This window comes from Loxodonta africana, chromosome 3 (assembly GCF_030014295.1).
Source record: "Loxodonta africana isolate mLoxAfr1 chromosome 3, mLoxAfr1.hap2, whole genome shotgun sequence".
NCBI lineage: Eukaryota > Metazoa > Chordata > Mammalia > Proboscidea > Elephantidae > Loxodonta > Loxodonta africana.
The window spans coordinates 21,795,292-21,810,853 of NC_087344.1; the positions used below are offsets into that span (position 1 = coordinate 21,795,292).

At 38.2% G+C, this 15,562-nt stretch overlaps 1 protein-coding gene across 1 annotated transcript; it reads left to right on the forward strand.

The window, feature by feature from the left end:
• Positions 1–1,472: 1,472 nt before the first annotated feature.
• LOC100662769 (olfactory receptor 7D4-like) lies at positions 1,473–2,829 on the forward strand. The gene has a single exon (XM_003413406.3). The coding sequence runs from the start codon at positions 1,758–1,760 to the stop codon at positions 2,739–2,741; it is 984 nt and encodes a 327-aa protein (XP_003413454.3). The 5' UTR covers positions 1,473–1,757; the 3' UTR covers positions 2,742–2,829.
• The last annotated feature ends 12,733 nt before the right edge of the window (positions 2,830–15,562 follow it).

The following is a 15,562-nucleotide window of genomic DNA, read 5'->3' on the forward strand; positions in this document are numbered from 1 at the left end:
TGTCTAATCTCTAGCTGAAGGGTGAACCTCAGAAATGACTTCATTACTGAGCTAAAAGGGTGTCCAAAGGTAAATTTCTTTAGCATGATTTGCTCTAAAGTTTTTAATAATTTTAATCTATTCTGTCCATCATATTCTTCTTAATTAACTCCACTGGTTTTAATACAACAAATCCTCATTCAGGAACATGTACACATGAGCACACACATGCTTTGTATTTGATGTTAATACTTGTGTGCTTTTACTTCCTCCTCTTATCTACATAGTCCACATGGCCTTTCCTCTTCTTGGAAGAATCCATCTGGCAGGTGGTTTCTGAAATAGGGAGCTGTAGAGATCTTCACTAATTGGAAGACCTGCATGGAGTTCAAAAGAGGTAACAGGCCTGTTGGGTTTGTAATCATCACAACTTCATCCTCGCTTGACAGATGGCCTACTATAAAGGCAATATCGATAAATGATAGACATGCAAGACAGATTTATTGTGATGATAAAAACAGAAGCTCACAATTCCTAAGTGCCTACAGTATATCACAGAAACCACACTAGAAAAATGACATGCATCATCGCATTTAATTCACTCATCAATCTCATTATGTAGGGAATATTTACTATTCCCATTGGAGAAATGAGGTATCTGCAGCTAAAACAGATTAAGTAACTTTCTCACAAAGGTAGTAAATTGGTAAAGCCAAAATTCTATTTCAGGCAGTATGATTCAAACACTCATTTTTGCAATCACAGGTTTATACTGTAGCTTGGAAGCATTATATATCTAAAGTAATTGTCATAAAAGGAACAGATTCATAGTAACAATAATAATGATAATAGCTATTATGAGTTTGGAAACCTGGTGTTGTAGTGGTTAAGTTCTACAGCTGCTAACCAAAAGGTCGGCAGTTTGAATCCTCCAGGTGCTCCTTGGAAACACTACGGGGCAGTTCTACTCTGTCCTATAGGGTCGCTATGAGTCGGAATCGACTCGATAGCAGTGGGTTTTAGTTTTATTATGAGTTGGGAGTCCTGGGGGCCCAGGGGTTAAGTGCTTTTCTGCTAACCTAAAGATAGGTGGTTCAAACCCACCATCTGTTCCACAGGAGAAAGATGTGGCAATCTTCTCTCATAAAGATTACAGCCTTGGAAACCCTATGGGGCAGTTCTACTGTATCCAGTAGGGTCACTATGTGTCAGAATAGACTCAATGGCAATGAGTTTTGTTTGTTTTATTTATTCTTCTTTTGGTGTTATTAATTGAGATCTTCCTGTTCACAAAGGCATTTTTAATCCTCACAAAGAGGTAATTGTAATAACCAGATTTTTAAACAAGAAAAAAATAAGGCACCAAGAGTTAACTGTCACAACAATAGAATGTGCCAGATCACATTTAAGTCATGGACTTTCAACTCAGATGACCTTTAATCACTAACATGGAACTACTAGAATGAAGGAAATGTGGGAGTTATTAGGGATAAGAACATACTTGGGAGTTCACATAAAAATAATTCAAATTAGCTTGGAAGGGTCACATGAAAAAAGAAATTGGTTTATGCACATAGATTCAAACAGCAGAATTAGAAACAGTGAATAGCTAAAATGAGAGAGATTTCTTCTAAAGTGCCTGAATAATCATATGTATTTAAAATGGAAAAGGGCTACCTGTGACTGAGGGTAACTGGCATTGGGAGGACTCAATAACAAAATATAGATGGTATTGTAAAGGTGTTGACTAGCTGATATGCCAGTTGGCAGTCCACTGGATGTTGCTTTTACTGTCTCCAGCCTACAACACTAGCTGCATGGAAGCAGAAAACCAAACAAAATTTTCACAATTCCTTCTGCTGGGATTCTCAGAGGATTCTGAACTTCAGCCCCTCTTCTTTGGACTCTTCCTGTCCATGTACGTGGTCGCTGTAGTTGGGAACCTGTTCATCATCCTGGCTGTCATCTCTGACTCCCACCTTCACATCCCCATGTACTTCTTCCTCTCCAACCTGTCCTTTGCTGACATCTGTTTCATCACCACCACGGTCCCAAAGATGCTGGTGAACATTCAGACACAGAGCAAAGACATCTCCTACATAGGATGCCTCACTCAAGTGTATTTCTTCATGATTTTTATTGGATTGGAGAATTTTCTCCTGTCCATGATGGCTTATGACCGATTTGTGGCCATCTGTTACCCCCTGCACTACACAGTCATCCTGAACCCCCAGCTCTGTGTCTTGTTGGTTCTGATATCTTGGGTCATCATTTTCTGGGTCGCTCTGCTTCATATTCTACTAATAACACGGCTGAACTTCTGTATAGGTACTGAAATTCCACATTTCTTCTGTGAACTGGCTCAAATTATCAAATTAGCCTGCTCTGATACCCTCATCAATAACATTTTCTTGTATGTATTGACTAACCTGCTGGTAGTGTTTCCCTTCTCAGGGATCCTCTTTTCTTACTCGCAGATTGTCTCCTCCTTAATGAGGATGTCCTCTTCTGAGGCCAAGTATAAGGCATTTTCCACCTGTGGGTCTCACCTCTCTGTCGTCTCTTTGTTCTATGGGACAGGCATTGGCGTCTACCTGAGTTCTGCTGTGACCCATTCTTCCCAGGAGAGCTCTATTGCCTCAGTGATATACACTGTGGTCATGCCCATGTTGAACCCTTTCATCTACAGCCTAAGGAACAAGGATGTGAAAGGAGCCCTGGGAAAGCTCCTCTCTAGAGCACTCTCCTGTTCATCATGGTAACTTGTCTCAAGGCTAAATGGACCTCGTGGTCTCTAAAGCCAAATATTCTGATTCTTTTTTCTTTCTGAAAAGACATGCATCATTTCTTCTATTCTCAACCACCTATGACTTTCCTTTCTACTTGTTATATACCATTTTTCCTCAACTTCTTTCTCAGTAATTACTTTTGGCTCTTCTTTCTTAAATGCTTTCCATAATATTCTTTCTTTGGTCAGCTTTCTTAGAGCCATTCCTGAAAATTCCAATCTTAGATTTTTAGCATTTATCTTGTCAAGCGCTTATATGGTTTACCCAAATGTTAACCTCTCAAATATTGTTGCTTTTCACCTTAATTTGGTTATGTATGTGTATTTCCCTGAAAGAAATAAAATGAAAATCATGCTATAGTCATAACCAACTGCTTGCCACATCCAGACTGTGCTTATTGCTTTACACATATGATTCCATTTAACCATGACAACATTTCCTTGATATATACTCTCATTTACCCTATTTTTCAGAGGAAGAGTCTGAGATAGAAATGGATTCAAACCTGGTAACCTATCATTGAGTTCATACTCCTAACTTTGCTGTCAGTCCTAACAATGATGTGGTTTTCAACTTGAAGAGTGTGAATCCAGTTTGAATTGATGATTTTTTGAGATGATTCATAATAATATGCTGTCTAGAATAATCTGAGATTTTGATTCATTCTTTGTGGTCCTTCCTTGCTTCTTTTCTTCCTTCCTTTGTCCTTTCTTCCATTTTTTGTTTGCTTTCTCCCATTCCTTATTTTATTTTATCTCTATGTCTCATCATTGCAGTTTTAAGATATACTCCCCAAGATCCCAAAACATGTAGTAATGAATATAATGGAATAAAAGTTGTTCCCTCACATCATTTAATTTTATTGGACTCTCTGGAGGTGTCATCAGGAATGGTAGTTACACACTGGTGGAATGCATTCAGAATTTCATTTTTGGAGAAGAATATTGGTAAAATTGATTCTGCCCAGTGAAAGGTAGAGTAGTAGATGCTGTCAATGCTCCTCCCACATTCCTGGAATCCTCTCACCATCTCTATTGCAGACTAGTCTGCCTGCCAATGGACAGCACCAAGTGGCACCTACTTTGCTCAGTGTGTGGTAGCAGAAGTGACCAGTGGTTATGGATCTCCATGGGCAGCCTTCATTGAGAGATGTGGGATATACCACCTTACCTGGAAACATTCTGAGTGTGGGTTTTGCATATTTTCCAAAATTTTCCCACAGGATGAAAACTCTGTTCACTCACTGTGGTAGCTGACTTAATACAAGCTTTATTGGACGTATTTTCTTACCTGTGTCACTTCTTCTCTCTCTTATCCATATTCCTTGCTCCTTCATGTAAACTGCTTGCACTTGAATCATTGGCTCAGTATAGGGTTCTATGGAAAGAAAAACTAAGACAGTTGATAAAGACAGCGAAGGGTATTAAGGGAGTCATGAAAGGAACTAGGGATTTTGGGGCCAAAACAAAACTAAAAAAAGTAAGAAACAATTTGCTAAAAATCTTAAGTTTGGGTGAGAAAAGACTCATTTAAAATGGCTCCAGTTCACTTTGATTCCATTAAGTTAATTCGAAAGTTTATTTATTATCTACTGTGTTCAAATTGGAAACCCTGGTGAGGTAGTGGTTAAGAACTACAGCTGCTAGCCAAAAGGTTGGCAGTTTGAATCCACCAAGTGCTCCTTGGAAACCCTATGGGGCAGTTCTACTCTGTTCTATAGGGTCACTATGAGTTGGAATCGACTAGATGGTAACAGGTTTTTTTTTGGTGTACAAATTGAGAAGGAGACAAGACAAATATACATGCAGAAAAAAAGACTTCAATTCAGAGTGGTAAGCATAATCATACTGATGTGTAGTAGAAACTGTTGTATAAAAAAAATAAATATTTTCAACTCACCTTGAATAATTCCGTGGAAAACTTTCTGAAAATTTATTTTTAACAGCTTTATTGAGGTATAATTTACATAGCACGAGGTCCATCCATGTTGTAATCCAGTGGTTTAAGTACATTTATTTAGTTGCACAGTTGTCACTCCAATCCAGTTTTAGGGAGTCAGGTACCACAAAGACAGAGGCTATGTGGTCATAGGAATCTGAGATTGTGTTGAACACGTAGCATCCCCAATGACATAGGAGTCAGGCAGTGCTCCAGATCCTGCCAAAAATCGTTCATAAGTATTTCATAAAGCAATATTTTAGGTTGTTTTCCTAGTGACCTCCAGCACCTACCTCCTTTCCATAACTGTAAAGGAAAAAGGTAGATAAGCAGAGTGCCCTCCTGCTCTTCATTCTTTTATATTGAGTAGTTCATTAAAACAACCCCAGGAGTTCTGGACTTATCCTGTAAGGCTTGGTAACTAAAATGTACTTATGATTGGGATTGCTTCCTAACAGTATTTGGAAAAAATTAGTATACTTCTAAACATTTAATTAGAGTAGGGAGAATATCTGTCTTATTTGTTTTATTTTCAATCTCAGGCTTCCAGGAAATTTATTAGCACATTCATTTTATAGAAGGAATATTTATTGTAAATCCACTTTGTTTTGGTGTTGGAGACAAAGTTGTGAAGAAAAAAATGATTCTTGTCCTTAAATAGCTTACAACTGTAGAAGAGAAAGAAAACAAGTAAGAGAACCGATAAAAACATTTAAATTGTGGAAAGTGCTATGAAAAAAAATGAAGTAGCACCGAATAGTGGAGAAAGATTGTGAGATTTATTTTAGATAATATTTTCAATGCCATGATAAAATAATAGAAAATGGCTGGAATTTTTAGATAATGTTTTTAATATTATTACTCAACAGTCTAGATCAGGGTTCCTCAACCTCTCTGTTCTACTGACATTTTGGACTGGATAATCCATTGTTGTGTTGGACTGTCATGTGCATTGCAGGAGGTTTAGCAGCATCCCTGGCCTCTACTCACTACATACTAGTACTCTACTCCTCAACTGTGACAACCAGAAATGTGTCTATACATTACCAATTGTCCCCTAGGGGCTAAAATAGCCACAGTCAAGAACCAGTGGTCTAGATGGTACAGAATTTGATGGCCTTAGCCTTCTAGGAGACAGGAAAAATAGAAGAAACAACGTTTAAGGGAGGATAAAACATCAGTTTATTATTGCAAGGACTGAGTTAGAGGAGACTACAGAATACTTCTTTAGTGCTGTTATTTCAGAGGTCAAATATATTGGTTTGGCATTTGTCAGTCTGCACTTGTGGCAGTATAATCAATTAACTGCACAGAGAGAGGGAGAAATTGCTGCTTAGAGAGTCAAGAGTTAGAAAGACAAGATGATGTTTGGCGGCATCCTACCAATGATTCTTCAATACTCAGTTATAGGGCCCCCAGCAGACATTGCTGTCATTGGACACTGTACCCATCTGTCACAACAATAGCCACCATTGTAATTAAATAATTTTGTGTACAATTATATCTTCAAAATATCCACCGGAGTTTTGGGTCCCATCTGTTCCTGATGTTTTAGGTATTTTACACTATCACTTATCCCTTCTTTATTCTGTATATCCCAATGTTCGCATGCAAGATTATAATTTCTAATATAGTTAAACACATTCCCATATCTTTCAGTGTAAATGAGACTCACTCATCACCCCATATTCCCCTTTGGGTATTGCTCCAAACTTTTAAATATTTGATCTGCACTTGTATTTTCTTTTCCACACTGCTTACTTTCTCCACAACCAACCTGATCTGGAGTCTTTTCTACCTCCATCACAATCATTCTCCCTGAGGTCTGCAGTTACCTCATGTCCTCAATAAATTCTAAAGGACATTTCCAGTCTTCAAACTGCTTGATTTTTCAGTAACAAAATTACTAAAGATTATATTCTGTTTCTTGAAATAGGGACCTTATTCAGCTTCCATGGCACGGTGGACTCCAGGTAACCCATAAGCCTGCCAAAGGTTGTTTAATCAAAATACATTTTATTTTTGTTACAATGGGATTTTAGGGTCAAGGCTATTAACAGGTCTTATAGAATTAACAGATCCCTTAGGGAGAAACTCCTAACTTTAGAATTAAACCTTGTTAAAGAGATGCAAGAGTTACAGCAATACCTTAAGGAGCATGTGGAGCCCTGGGAAACTAATTTAAAGGAAGATAAGGGAACTTGTTTAATCTCCAGGAGAAAGATCTTGTTGACTGCAAGTGTTTGAACATACTAGATAAAGAAGGAATAGCTGGAAGAAGGAAATTCACCTCTTTTCACAACTACCTTCAGGGAGACCGAATTGGCAGAACATTTCCTTTCCATTATTCCCTCTTTACCCCAAGTGAAATGAATTGTGTAAAGAGTAGAATGACCATAGAAAAATTTATTAGTTAGCTGCTCTGAGCATTCAGCCCTTGAGGTCCTGGAAACTTTAAATAAGCTCCCAGGGCCCCTGAAGGAAACCATCTTGGGCCTCCAGAGATGTCAGTCAGGCATTGTGTGCCTGGTGTACCTCCCTGTAATTTTGGGGGAAAATCATTGTAGTAGAAAGAGCCAGGGCACACAAGCATTTCTGTGACGCTACCTGAAATTCAGTGTGTCCTAGTAAGGGCTGTGTGTGGAAAAGGTAAACAGTGAAGGGAAAACCTTTATTTGGCCCAAGCACCAGGGACACAGGCAAAAGCAGTGGTTCTGAAGGTGTGGTCACTGGACCAGCAGCTTCAGCACCACCTGGGAGCTCGTTAGAAATGCAAATCTTTGGCCTGTGCCCCAGATCTACTGAGTCTGAAACTGCAGGTGTTGGTACCAGCCATTTGTGTTTCAGTAAGCCCCCAAGTGAATCTTCTCAAGCCCAGACAAACTTCGGGAACAACTGCCCTAGGTGATTTGCTGAAATGGGATAATGTAGGAGTCACAAAGGACTGCATGTTCACAGGTTTGAGGGGTCACCACCTCCAAAAGCTTATCTATAAATAATGACACACTTGCTTTTGGTATTGCAATACTTACGCTATCTTTCTTTGCCATTATATTGCATTTGTCTGAAGTATCAGAATAACATTAAATACTCATAATTTATAGCATTGTTGTTGTTGTTAGGCACCATCCAGGCAGTTCTGACTCATAGTGACCCTATGTACAGTAGAACCAAACAATGTCCAGTCCTGCACCATCCTCACAATCATTGTTATGCTTGAGCCCATGGTTGTAGCCACGGTGTCAACCCACCTTGTTGAGTCTCTTCCCCTTTTTTTGCTGACCCTCCCTCCACTTTACCAAGCACAATGTCCTTCTTCAGGGACTGGGCCTTCCCGATAACATCCAAATTATGTGAGACAAAGTCTCACCATCCTTGTTTCTAAGGAGCATTCTGACTGTAATTCTTCCAAGACAGATTTGTTTGTTCTTCTGGCAGTCCACGGTATATTCAATATTTTTTGCCAAGTCCATAATTCACCCGCATCAGTTCTTCTTTGGTTTTCCTTATTCCTTGTCCAGCTTTCACATGCATATGAGGCAATTGAAAACACCATGGCTTACATCAGGCACACCTTAGTCCTTAAAGTGACATCTTTGCTTTTGAGACTTTTAAGAGATCTTTTGTAGCAGGTTTGCCTAATGCAATGCATAGTTTGATTTCTTGACTGCTGCTTCCATGGGCATTTATTCTGGATCCAAGTAAATGAAATCCTTGACAACTTCGATGTTTTCTCCATTTATGATGATGTTGCTCATTGGTCCACTTGTGAGGATTTTTGTTTTATTTATGTTAAGGTATAATCCATACGGAAGGCTGTGGTCTTTTATCTTCATCAGTAAATGCTTCCAGTCCTCTTCATTTTCAGCAAGCAAAGTTGTATCATCTGCATATGGAAGGTTGTTAATGAGTTTTCCTTCAATCTTGACGTCCCTTTCTTCCTCATATAGTCCAGCTTCTTGGATTACTTGTTCAGCATACAGATTGATTAAGTATGGTGAAAAGACATAACCTTGACACACACTTTTCCTGAATTGAAACCACACAGTATCCCCTTGTTCTGTTTGAATGGCTGGCTGCCTCCTGATTTATGTACAGGTTCCTCAATAGCACAATTAATTTTTCTGGAATTTCCATTCTTTCAATGTTATTGAAATTGTTATCGTCCACACAGTCGAATGCCTTTGCATAGTCAATAAAACACAGGTAAACATTTTTCTGGTATTCTCTGCTTCCAGCCAGGGTCCATCTGACATTAGCCATGATAACCTTGATTCCATGTCTTTTTCTGAATTCAGCTTGAATTTCTGCCAGTTCCCTTTTGATGTACTGCTGCAACCACTTTTGAATAATTTTCAGCATACTTGTGTGTAGTATTAATGACACCATTCCATAATTTCTGCATTGGGTTGGATCAGCTTTCTTGGACTAGGCATAAATATGGATATCTTCCTGTCAGTTGGCTGGGTAGCTGTCTTCCAAAAAATTTTGGCATAGATGAGTGAGCAATTCCAGCACTGCATCCATTTGTTGAAACATCTCGAAACACCTTTCCTGACTTTAAACCAGTCAGTATCCCCTTGTTCTGTCCGAACAACTGCCTCTTGATCTATGTAAATGTTCCTCATGAGCACAATTAAGTGTTTTGGAATTCCCATTCTTCACAATGTTATCCATAATTCGTTGTGATCCACACAGTCAAATGCCTTTGCATAGTCAACAAAACACAGGTAAACATCCTTTTGGTTTCAGCCAGGATCCATCCAACATCTGCAATGATATCTCTGGTTCCACATCTTCTTCTGAAACCAGCCTGAATTTCTGGCAGTTCCCTGTCGATACAGTGCTGCAGCCATTTTTGAATGATCTTCAGCAAAATTTTGCTTGCATGTGATATTAATGATATTGCTCTATAATTTCCAACTTTGGTTGGATCATCCTTCTTGGGAATAGGCATAAATATGGATCTCTTCCAGTCAGTTGGCCAGGAAGCTGTCTTCCATATTTCTTGGCATAGGCGAGTGAACACTTCCAGCACTGCATCTGTTTATTAAAACATCTCAATTGATATTCCATCAATTCCTGAAGCCTTGTTTGTCACCAATGCCTTCAGTGCAGCTTGAACTTCTTCCTTCAATACCATCAGTTCTTAATAATATGCATGCTACCTCCTGAAATCACTGAGCGCCAACCAAATCTTTCTTGTGTAGTTAGGCTGTGTATTCCTTCCATCTTCTTTTGATGCTCTCAGTGTCCTTTAATATTTTCCCAGTAGTATCCCTCACTTACTGTTGCAACTAGAGTCTTAAAGCTTTTCTTCAGTTCTTTCAGCTTGAGAAATGCTGAGCGTGTTCTTTCCTCTTGGTTTTCTAACTCCAGATCTTTGTGTGTGTCATTATAGTATTTTACTTTGTCTTCTCAAGCTGCCCTTTGAAATCTTCTGTTCAGATTTACTTCCTCATTTCTTCTGTTCACTTTAGTTACTCAATGTTCAAGAGCAAATTTCAGAGTCTCTCCTGACATCCACTTTGGTCTTTCTTTCCTGTCTTTTTAATACCTTCTTGCTTTCTTCATGTATGATCTTCTTGATGTCATTCCACAACTCATCTGATATTCGGTCATTAGCATTCAATGCCTCAAGTCTATTCTTGTGTTGGTCTCTAAATTCAAGTGGTATATGCTCAAGGTCCTGCTTTGGCTCTCGTAGAAATGTTCTAATTTTCTTCAGCTTCAACTTGAACTTGCGTATGAGCCGTTGATGGACTGTTCCGAAGTTGGCCCCTGGCCTTGTTCTGACTGATGATGTTGAGCTTTTCCATCATCTCTTTCCACAGATGTAGTTGATTTGATTCCTGTGTATTCCATCCTTCCAGGGCCACGTGTATAGTTGCCTTTTATGGTGTTGAATAAAAGTATTTGAAATGAATAAGTTGTTGGTCTTGCAAAATTCTATTATGCAATCTCTGGCATCATTTCTACCACCAAGGCCATATTTTCTAACTACCAATTCTTCTTCTTTTTTTCCAACTTTAGTATATCAATCCCTAGTAATTATGAATGCATCCTCATTGCATGTTCAATTAATTTTAGGTTGCAGAAGTTGGTCGTTGTTGTTGTTGTTAGGTGCCATCGAGTCAGTTCCAACTCACAGTAATCCTGTGTACCACAGAACGAAACACTGCCTGGTTCTGCACCATCCTTACAATTGTTTTTATGCTTGAGCCCATTGTTGCAGCCATTGTGTTACTCCATCTCGTTAAGGGCCTTCCTCTTTTCAGATGACCCTGTACTTTACCAAGCATGATGTCCTTCTCCAGGAACTGATCCCTCCTGACAACATGTTCAAAGTATATAAGATGCAGTCTTGCCATCCTTGCTTCTAAGGAGCACTCTGGTTGCACTTCTTCCCAGACAGATTTGTTTGTTCTTTTGGCAGTCCATGGTATATTCAACATTCCTTGCCAACACCACAATTCAAAGGCATCAATTCTTCTTTGGTCTTTCTTATTCCCTGTCCAGCTTTTACATGCATATAATGTGATTGAAAATACCATGGTTTGGGTCAGGCGCACCTTAGTCTTCAAGGGGACATCCTTGCTTCTTAACACTTTAAAGAGGTCCTTTGCAGCAGATTTGCCCAATGCAATGAGTCTTTTGATTTCTTGACTGCTGCTTCAATGTGTGTTGATGGTGGATCCAAGTAAAATGAAATCCTTGACAACTTCAATCTTTTCTCCGTTTATCATGATGTGGCTTATTGGTCCAGTTGTGAAGATTTTTGTTTTCTTTATATTGAGGTATAATCCATACTGAAGGCTGTGGTCTTTGGTCTTAATCAGTAAGTGCTTCAAGTCCTCTTCACTTTCAGCAAGCAAGGTTGTGTCATCTGCATAACACAGGTTGTTAATGAGCCTTCCTCTAATCCTGATGCCCCATTCTTCTTATATAGTCCAGCTTCTTGGATTATTTGCTCAGCATACAGATTGAATAGGTATGGTGAAAGATACAACCCTGATGCACACCTTCCCTGACTTTAAACCACTGAGTATCTCCCTTGGTCTGTCCAAACAACTGCCTATATACAGTTTCCTCATGAGTGCAATTAAGTGTCCTGAAATTTCCATTCTTTGCTATGTTATTCATAATTGTTTATGATCCAAACAGTCGAATGCCTTTCCATAGTCAATAAGACACAGGTAAACATCCTTCTGGTATTCTCGGCTTTCAGCTAGGATCCATCTGACATCCACAGTGATATCCCTGGTTCCAGGACCTCTTCTGAATCTTGCCTGAATTTCTGGCAGTTCCCTATCGATATACGGCTGCAGCTGCTTGTGAATGATCTTCACAAAATTTTGGTTGCGTGTGATATTAATGATATTGTTCTATAATTTCCACATAAGTTGGTAAAGCCTTCAGTTTCGTCTTTGGCCTTAGTGGTTGGTAAGTAAATTTCAAAAATAGTTGTATTAACTGGTCTTCCTTGTAGGCATACGAATATTATCCTATCACTGACACCGAGGTACTTCAGAATAGAACTTGAAATGTTGTTTTTGTCGATGAATTCAACACCATTTCTCTTCAAGTTGTCATTCCTGGCATAGTAGACCATGTGATTGTCTAGTTCGAAATGGCTAATATCTGTCCATTTCAGCTTACTAATGCCTAGGATATCAACATTTTTGTGTTCCATTTCATTTTTGACAACTTCTGAATTTCCTAGATTCATACTTCATACGTTCCCCATTCTGATTATTAATGGATGTTTGCAGCTGTTTATTCTCATTTTAAGTTTTGCCACAAAGCTTGACTCCATTCATGCCATTAAGGTCAACTCTACTTTGAGAAAGCAACTCTTCCCCAGTCATCATTTGAGTGCTTTAAAACCTAAGGGGCTCATCTTCGGGCAGTATATCAGACAACATTCAGCTGCTATTCATAAGGTTTTCACTGGCTAGTTCTATTCAGAAGTAGACTGCCAGATCCTTCTTCCTATTCTGTCTGAGTCTGGAATCTCAGCTGAAACCTGTCCACTATGGGTGATCCTTCTGGTATTTGAATACTGGTGGCAAGACTTCCAGCATCATGGCAACATGCAAGATCTCAGAAACTGACCCACCAAACAAATGCCTGCATATTCCTAATGGAAAAAGAGCTCCAATGGTGCCATGGTTAGGTGCTTATCTGTTAACCTAAAGGTTTTTGGTTCGAACCCACCCAGTGACTCTGAGTTAGAAGACATCACAATATGATCCTGGATATATTACAGCCTAGAAAACCCTATGGGACAGTTTTACTCTGTCACATGAGGTAACTATGAGTCATAATTGGCTTGACGGCACCTAACATTAACAATAAGGGTAATGAAGTTGAGCAACTCATTCCTCGTTAGCCATTTTTATATTCAAGTCTTTTATCCATTTTTTATTGTTTGTTTTTCTTGTTAAATTGTAGAAGTTCTTTATTTATTCTGGCTTTTAGGCCCTTATCTGATATAGGTTTCCCAGAAATTTTCTCCCAGTCTGTAGGTTATCTCTTCACTTTTTCATAAAATCCGTTGATGTACAGAAGTTTTTAGTTTTGGTGAGATCTCATTTATCTATTTTGTGTTTTGTTACTTGTGCTTTAGTGTCATACCTAACAATTGGTTGTTGAAAACTAGGTTCTGAAGCATTATCCCCATGCTTTTTCCTAAGAGTTTTATGGTTTTAGATCTAATTTTTAGGTCTTGTGTTCATTTTGAGTTAGTTTTCATACTCTGTGTAAGGTATGGGTCTAACTTCATTCTTTTGCATGTGGAAATCCAGCCTAGCACCATTTATTAAAGAGATTATTCCTTCCCCATTTGATGGATTTAGTAGCCTTCTCAAAGATTAATTAACCACAGATGTATGTGCTTGTCTCAATTCTATTCCATTGGTCTATATGTCTATCATTATAGCAGTACCAGACTGTTTTAATGACTGTAACTTTGAAACAAGCATTGACATCAGGAAGGGTGAGTCCCCTTACTCTGTTCTTGTTTTTTTAATATCGCTTTGCCTATTTTGGGCCCTTTGCAGTTCTATATATATAAATTTGAGAATTGGCTTTCCCATTTCTGCAAAGAAAGTTATTGAAATTTTGATGGGTATTGCATTGAATCTCTAGATTGCTTTAAGTAGTATAGACATCTTGACAATATCAAGTCTTCTGATTCGTGAGCATGGAATGTCCTTCTGTTTATTTGAATGATCCTTAACTTCTTTCATAATGTTTATAAGTTTCAGTATACAAATTTTTCACCTCTATAGTTAAATTTTTTTTTTATAGTTAAATTTTTTTTTATAGTTAAATTTATTCCTAGGTATTTTATTCCTGTAGATGCTATTGTAAATAGAATTGTTCCCTTGATTTTCTTTCAGATTGTTTGTTCCTGGTGTATAAAAACATAACTGATTTTTCTTTGTTGAACTCATATCCTAGCACTTTGCAAACTTCTTTTATTATGGATTCTTTGGGGGTACGGAAGTTCCCCCATTATGAACGTCCAGCTGATGAACAACTTCTAGTTGCCCTTTAATATCATCTAAAATTGCCCTCACCTTGAAATAATTGAACCAACCCCTACTTGCAAAAAATTCTTCATTACAATCACTTTTACTTGCTGCATGTGCAGTTTCTAATCATGGAAAAGGCTTTGATCCTTTTCGCGCACTAAAGTAGAGCTAAGTAAGAACCGTACGCACCTGTTCTGACTTACCTACAAATTTGACTTAAAAACACACTTAGGAATGCATTGAGCTTGTAACCCAGGGACTGTTTGTATTCTATATTTATAAAAGCTAGCTGCAAAAAGCAATAGCTTTACTCCTTCCTTCCCAATTCAGATGCCTCTTGTTTCTTTTTCTTGCCTAATTGCTCCAGTTAGAACTTCCAGTACGATATTGACTAGCAATGGTGAAAGCTGGTGTTGAATTTTATTAAAAGCTTGTACTGCCTCTAATGAAATGATTATGTCGTTCTTTGTCTTTGTTCTATTGCTGTGGTGTATTACATTGACTGATTTTCTAATATAGAAGTGTTTTTGCATTCCCGGGATAAATCCCACTTGATTATGGCATATACTAATTTTATCCTTTTTGGATTCAGTTTGTTAGTGTTTTGTTGGGGATTTTTCTATCTTTATCATTGATATTGGTCTGTAATTTTCTTTTCTCATGGAGTTTTTTCTGGTTTGGTACCAGGGTGATGCTAGCCTCATAGAAAAGAGTTAAGGAGAGTTCTCCCCTCTTTACTTTTTGGAAATGATTAAGAAGGATTGGCATCACTTATTCTCTAAATGTTTGGTAGACTTCCCCAGTGAAGCAGTCTGGTGCTAGATTTCTTTGTGTTGGGAGGTTTTTGATAATTGCTTTGATCTGTTCACTTGTTATGTGTCTATTGGAGTCTTGTATTTTTTCTACAGTTAATTATTTTACTGTCTTTATGAATTTATTATCTTTAAATGTTTTTGATCCTCTAGCATTCTTTGACATGTTCAGTTGTGTGTCTTGAAAGTGGATTTGTATAGAAAAGGGTGAATAGCACAGAAACCAGTGAGGAAAGAGCTCTAGGAAAAATAGTTTTGCCACAATGTGTGTACTAATTGTTTAATGAGAAACTAGTTTGTTCTGTAAACCTTCATCTAAAGTACAATTAAAAAAAAAGAACAATTTTGCCACAGTTAAGAAGTGTTGCTGAGGGGAGTGTATGGTCTTAAGTGTGAATGCCTTATTTGTGAATTTCCTGAATTTAAAATACAGACAGAGGGCTGGGTGCCTGTGTTCTTGTTTCCTTTCACCAATCTTTTTGTACTTTTCCAAAGTAGTTTCTGC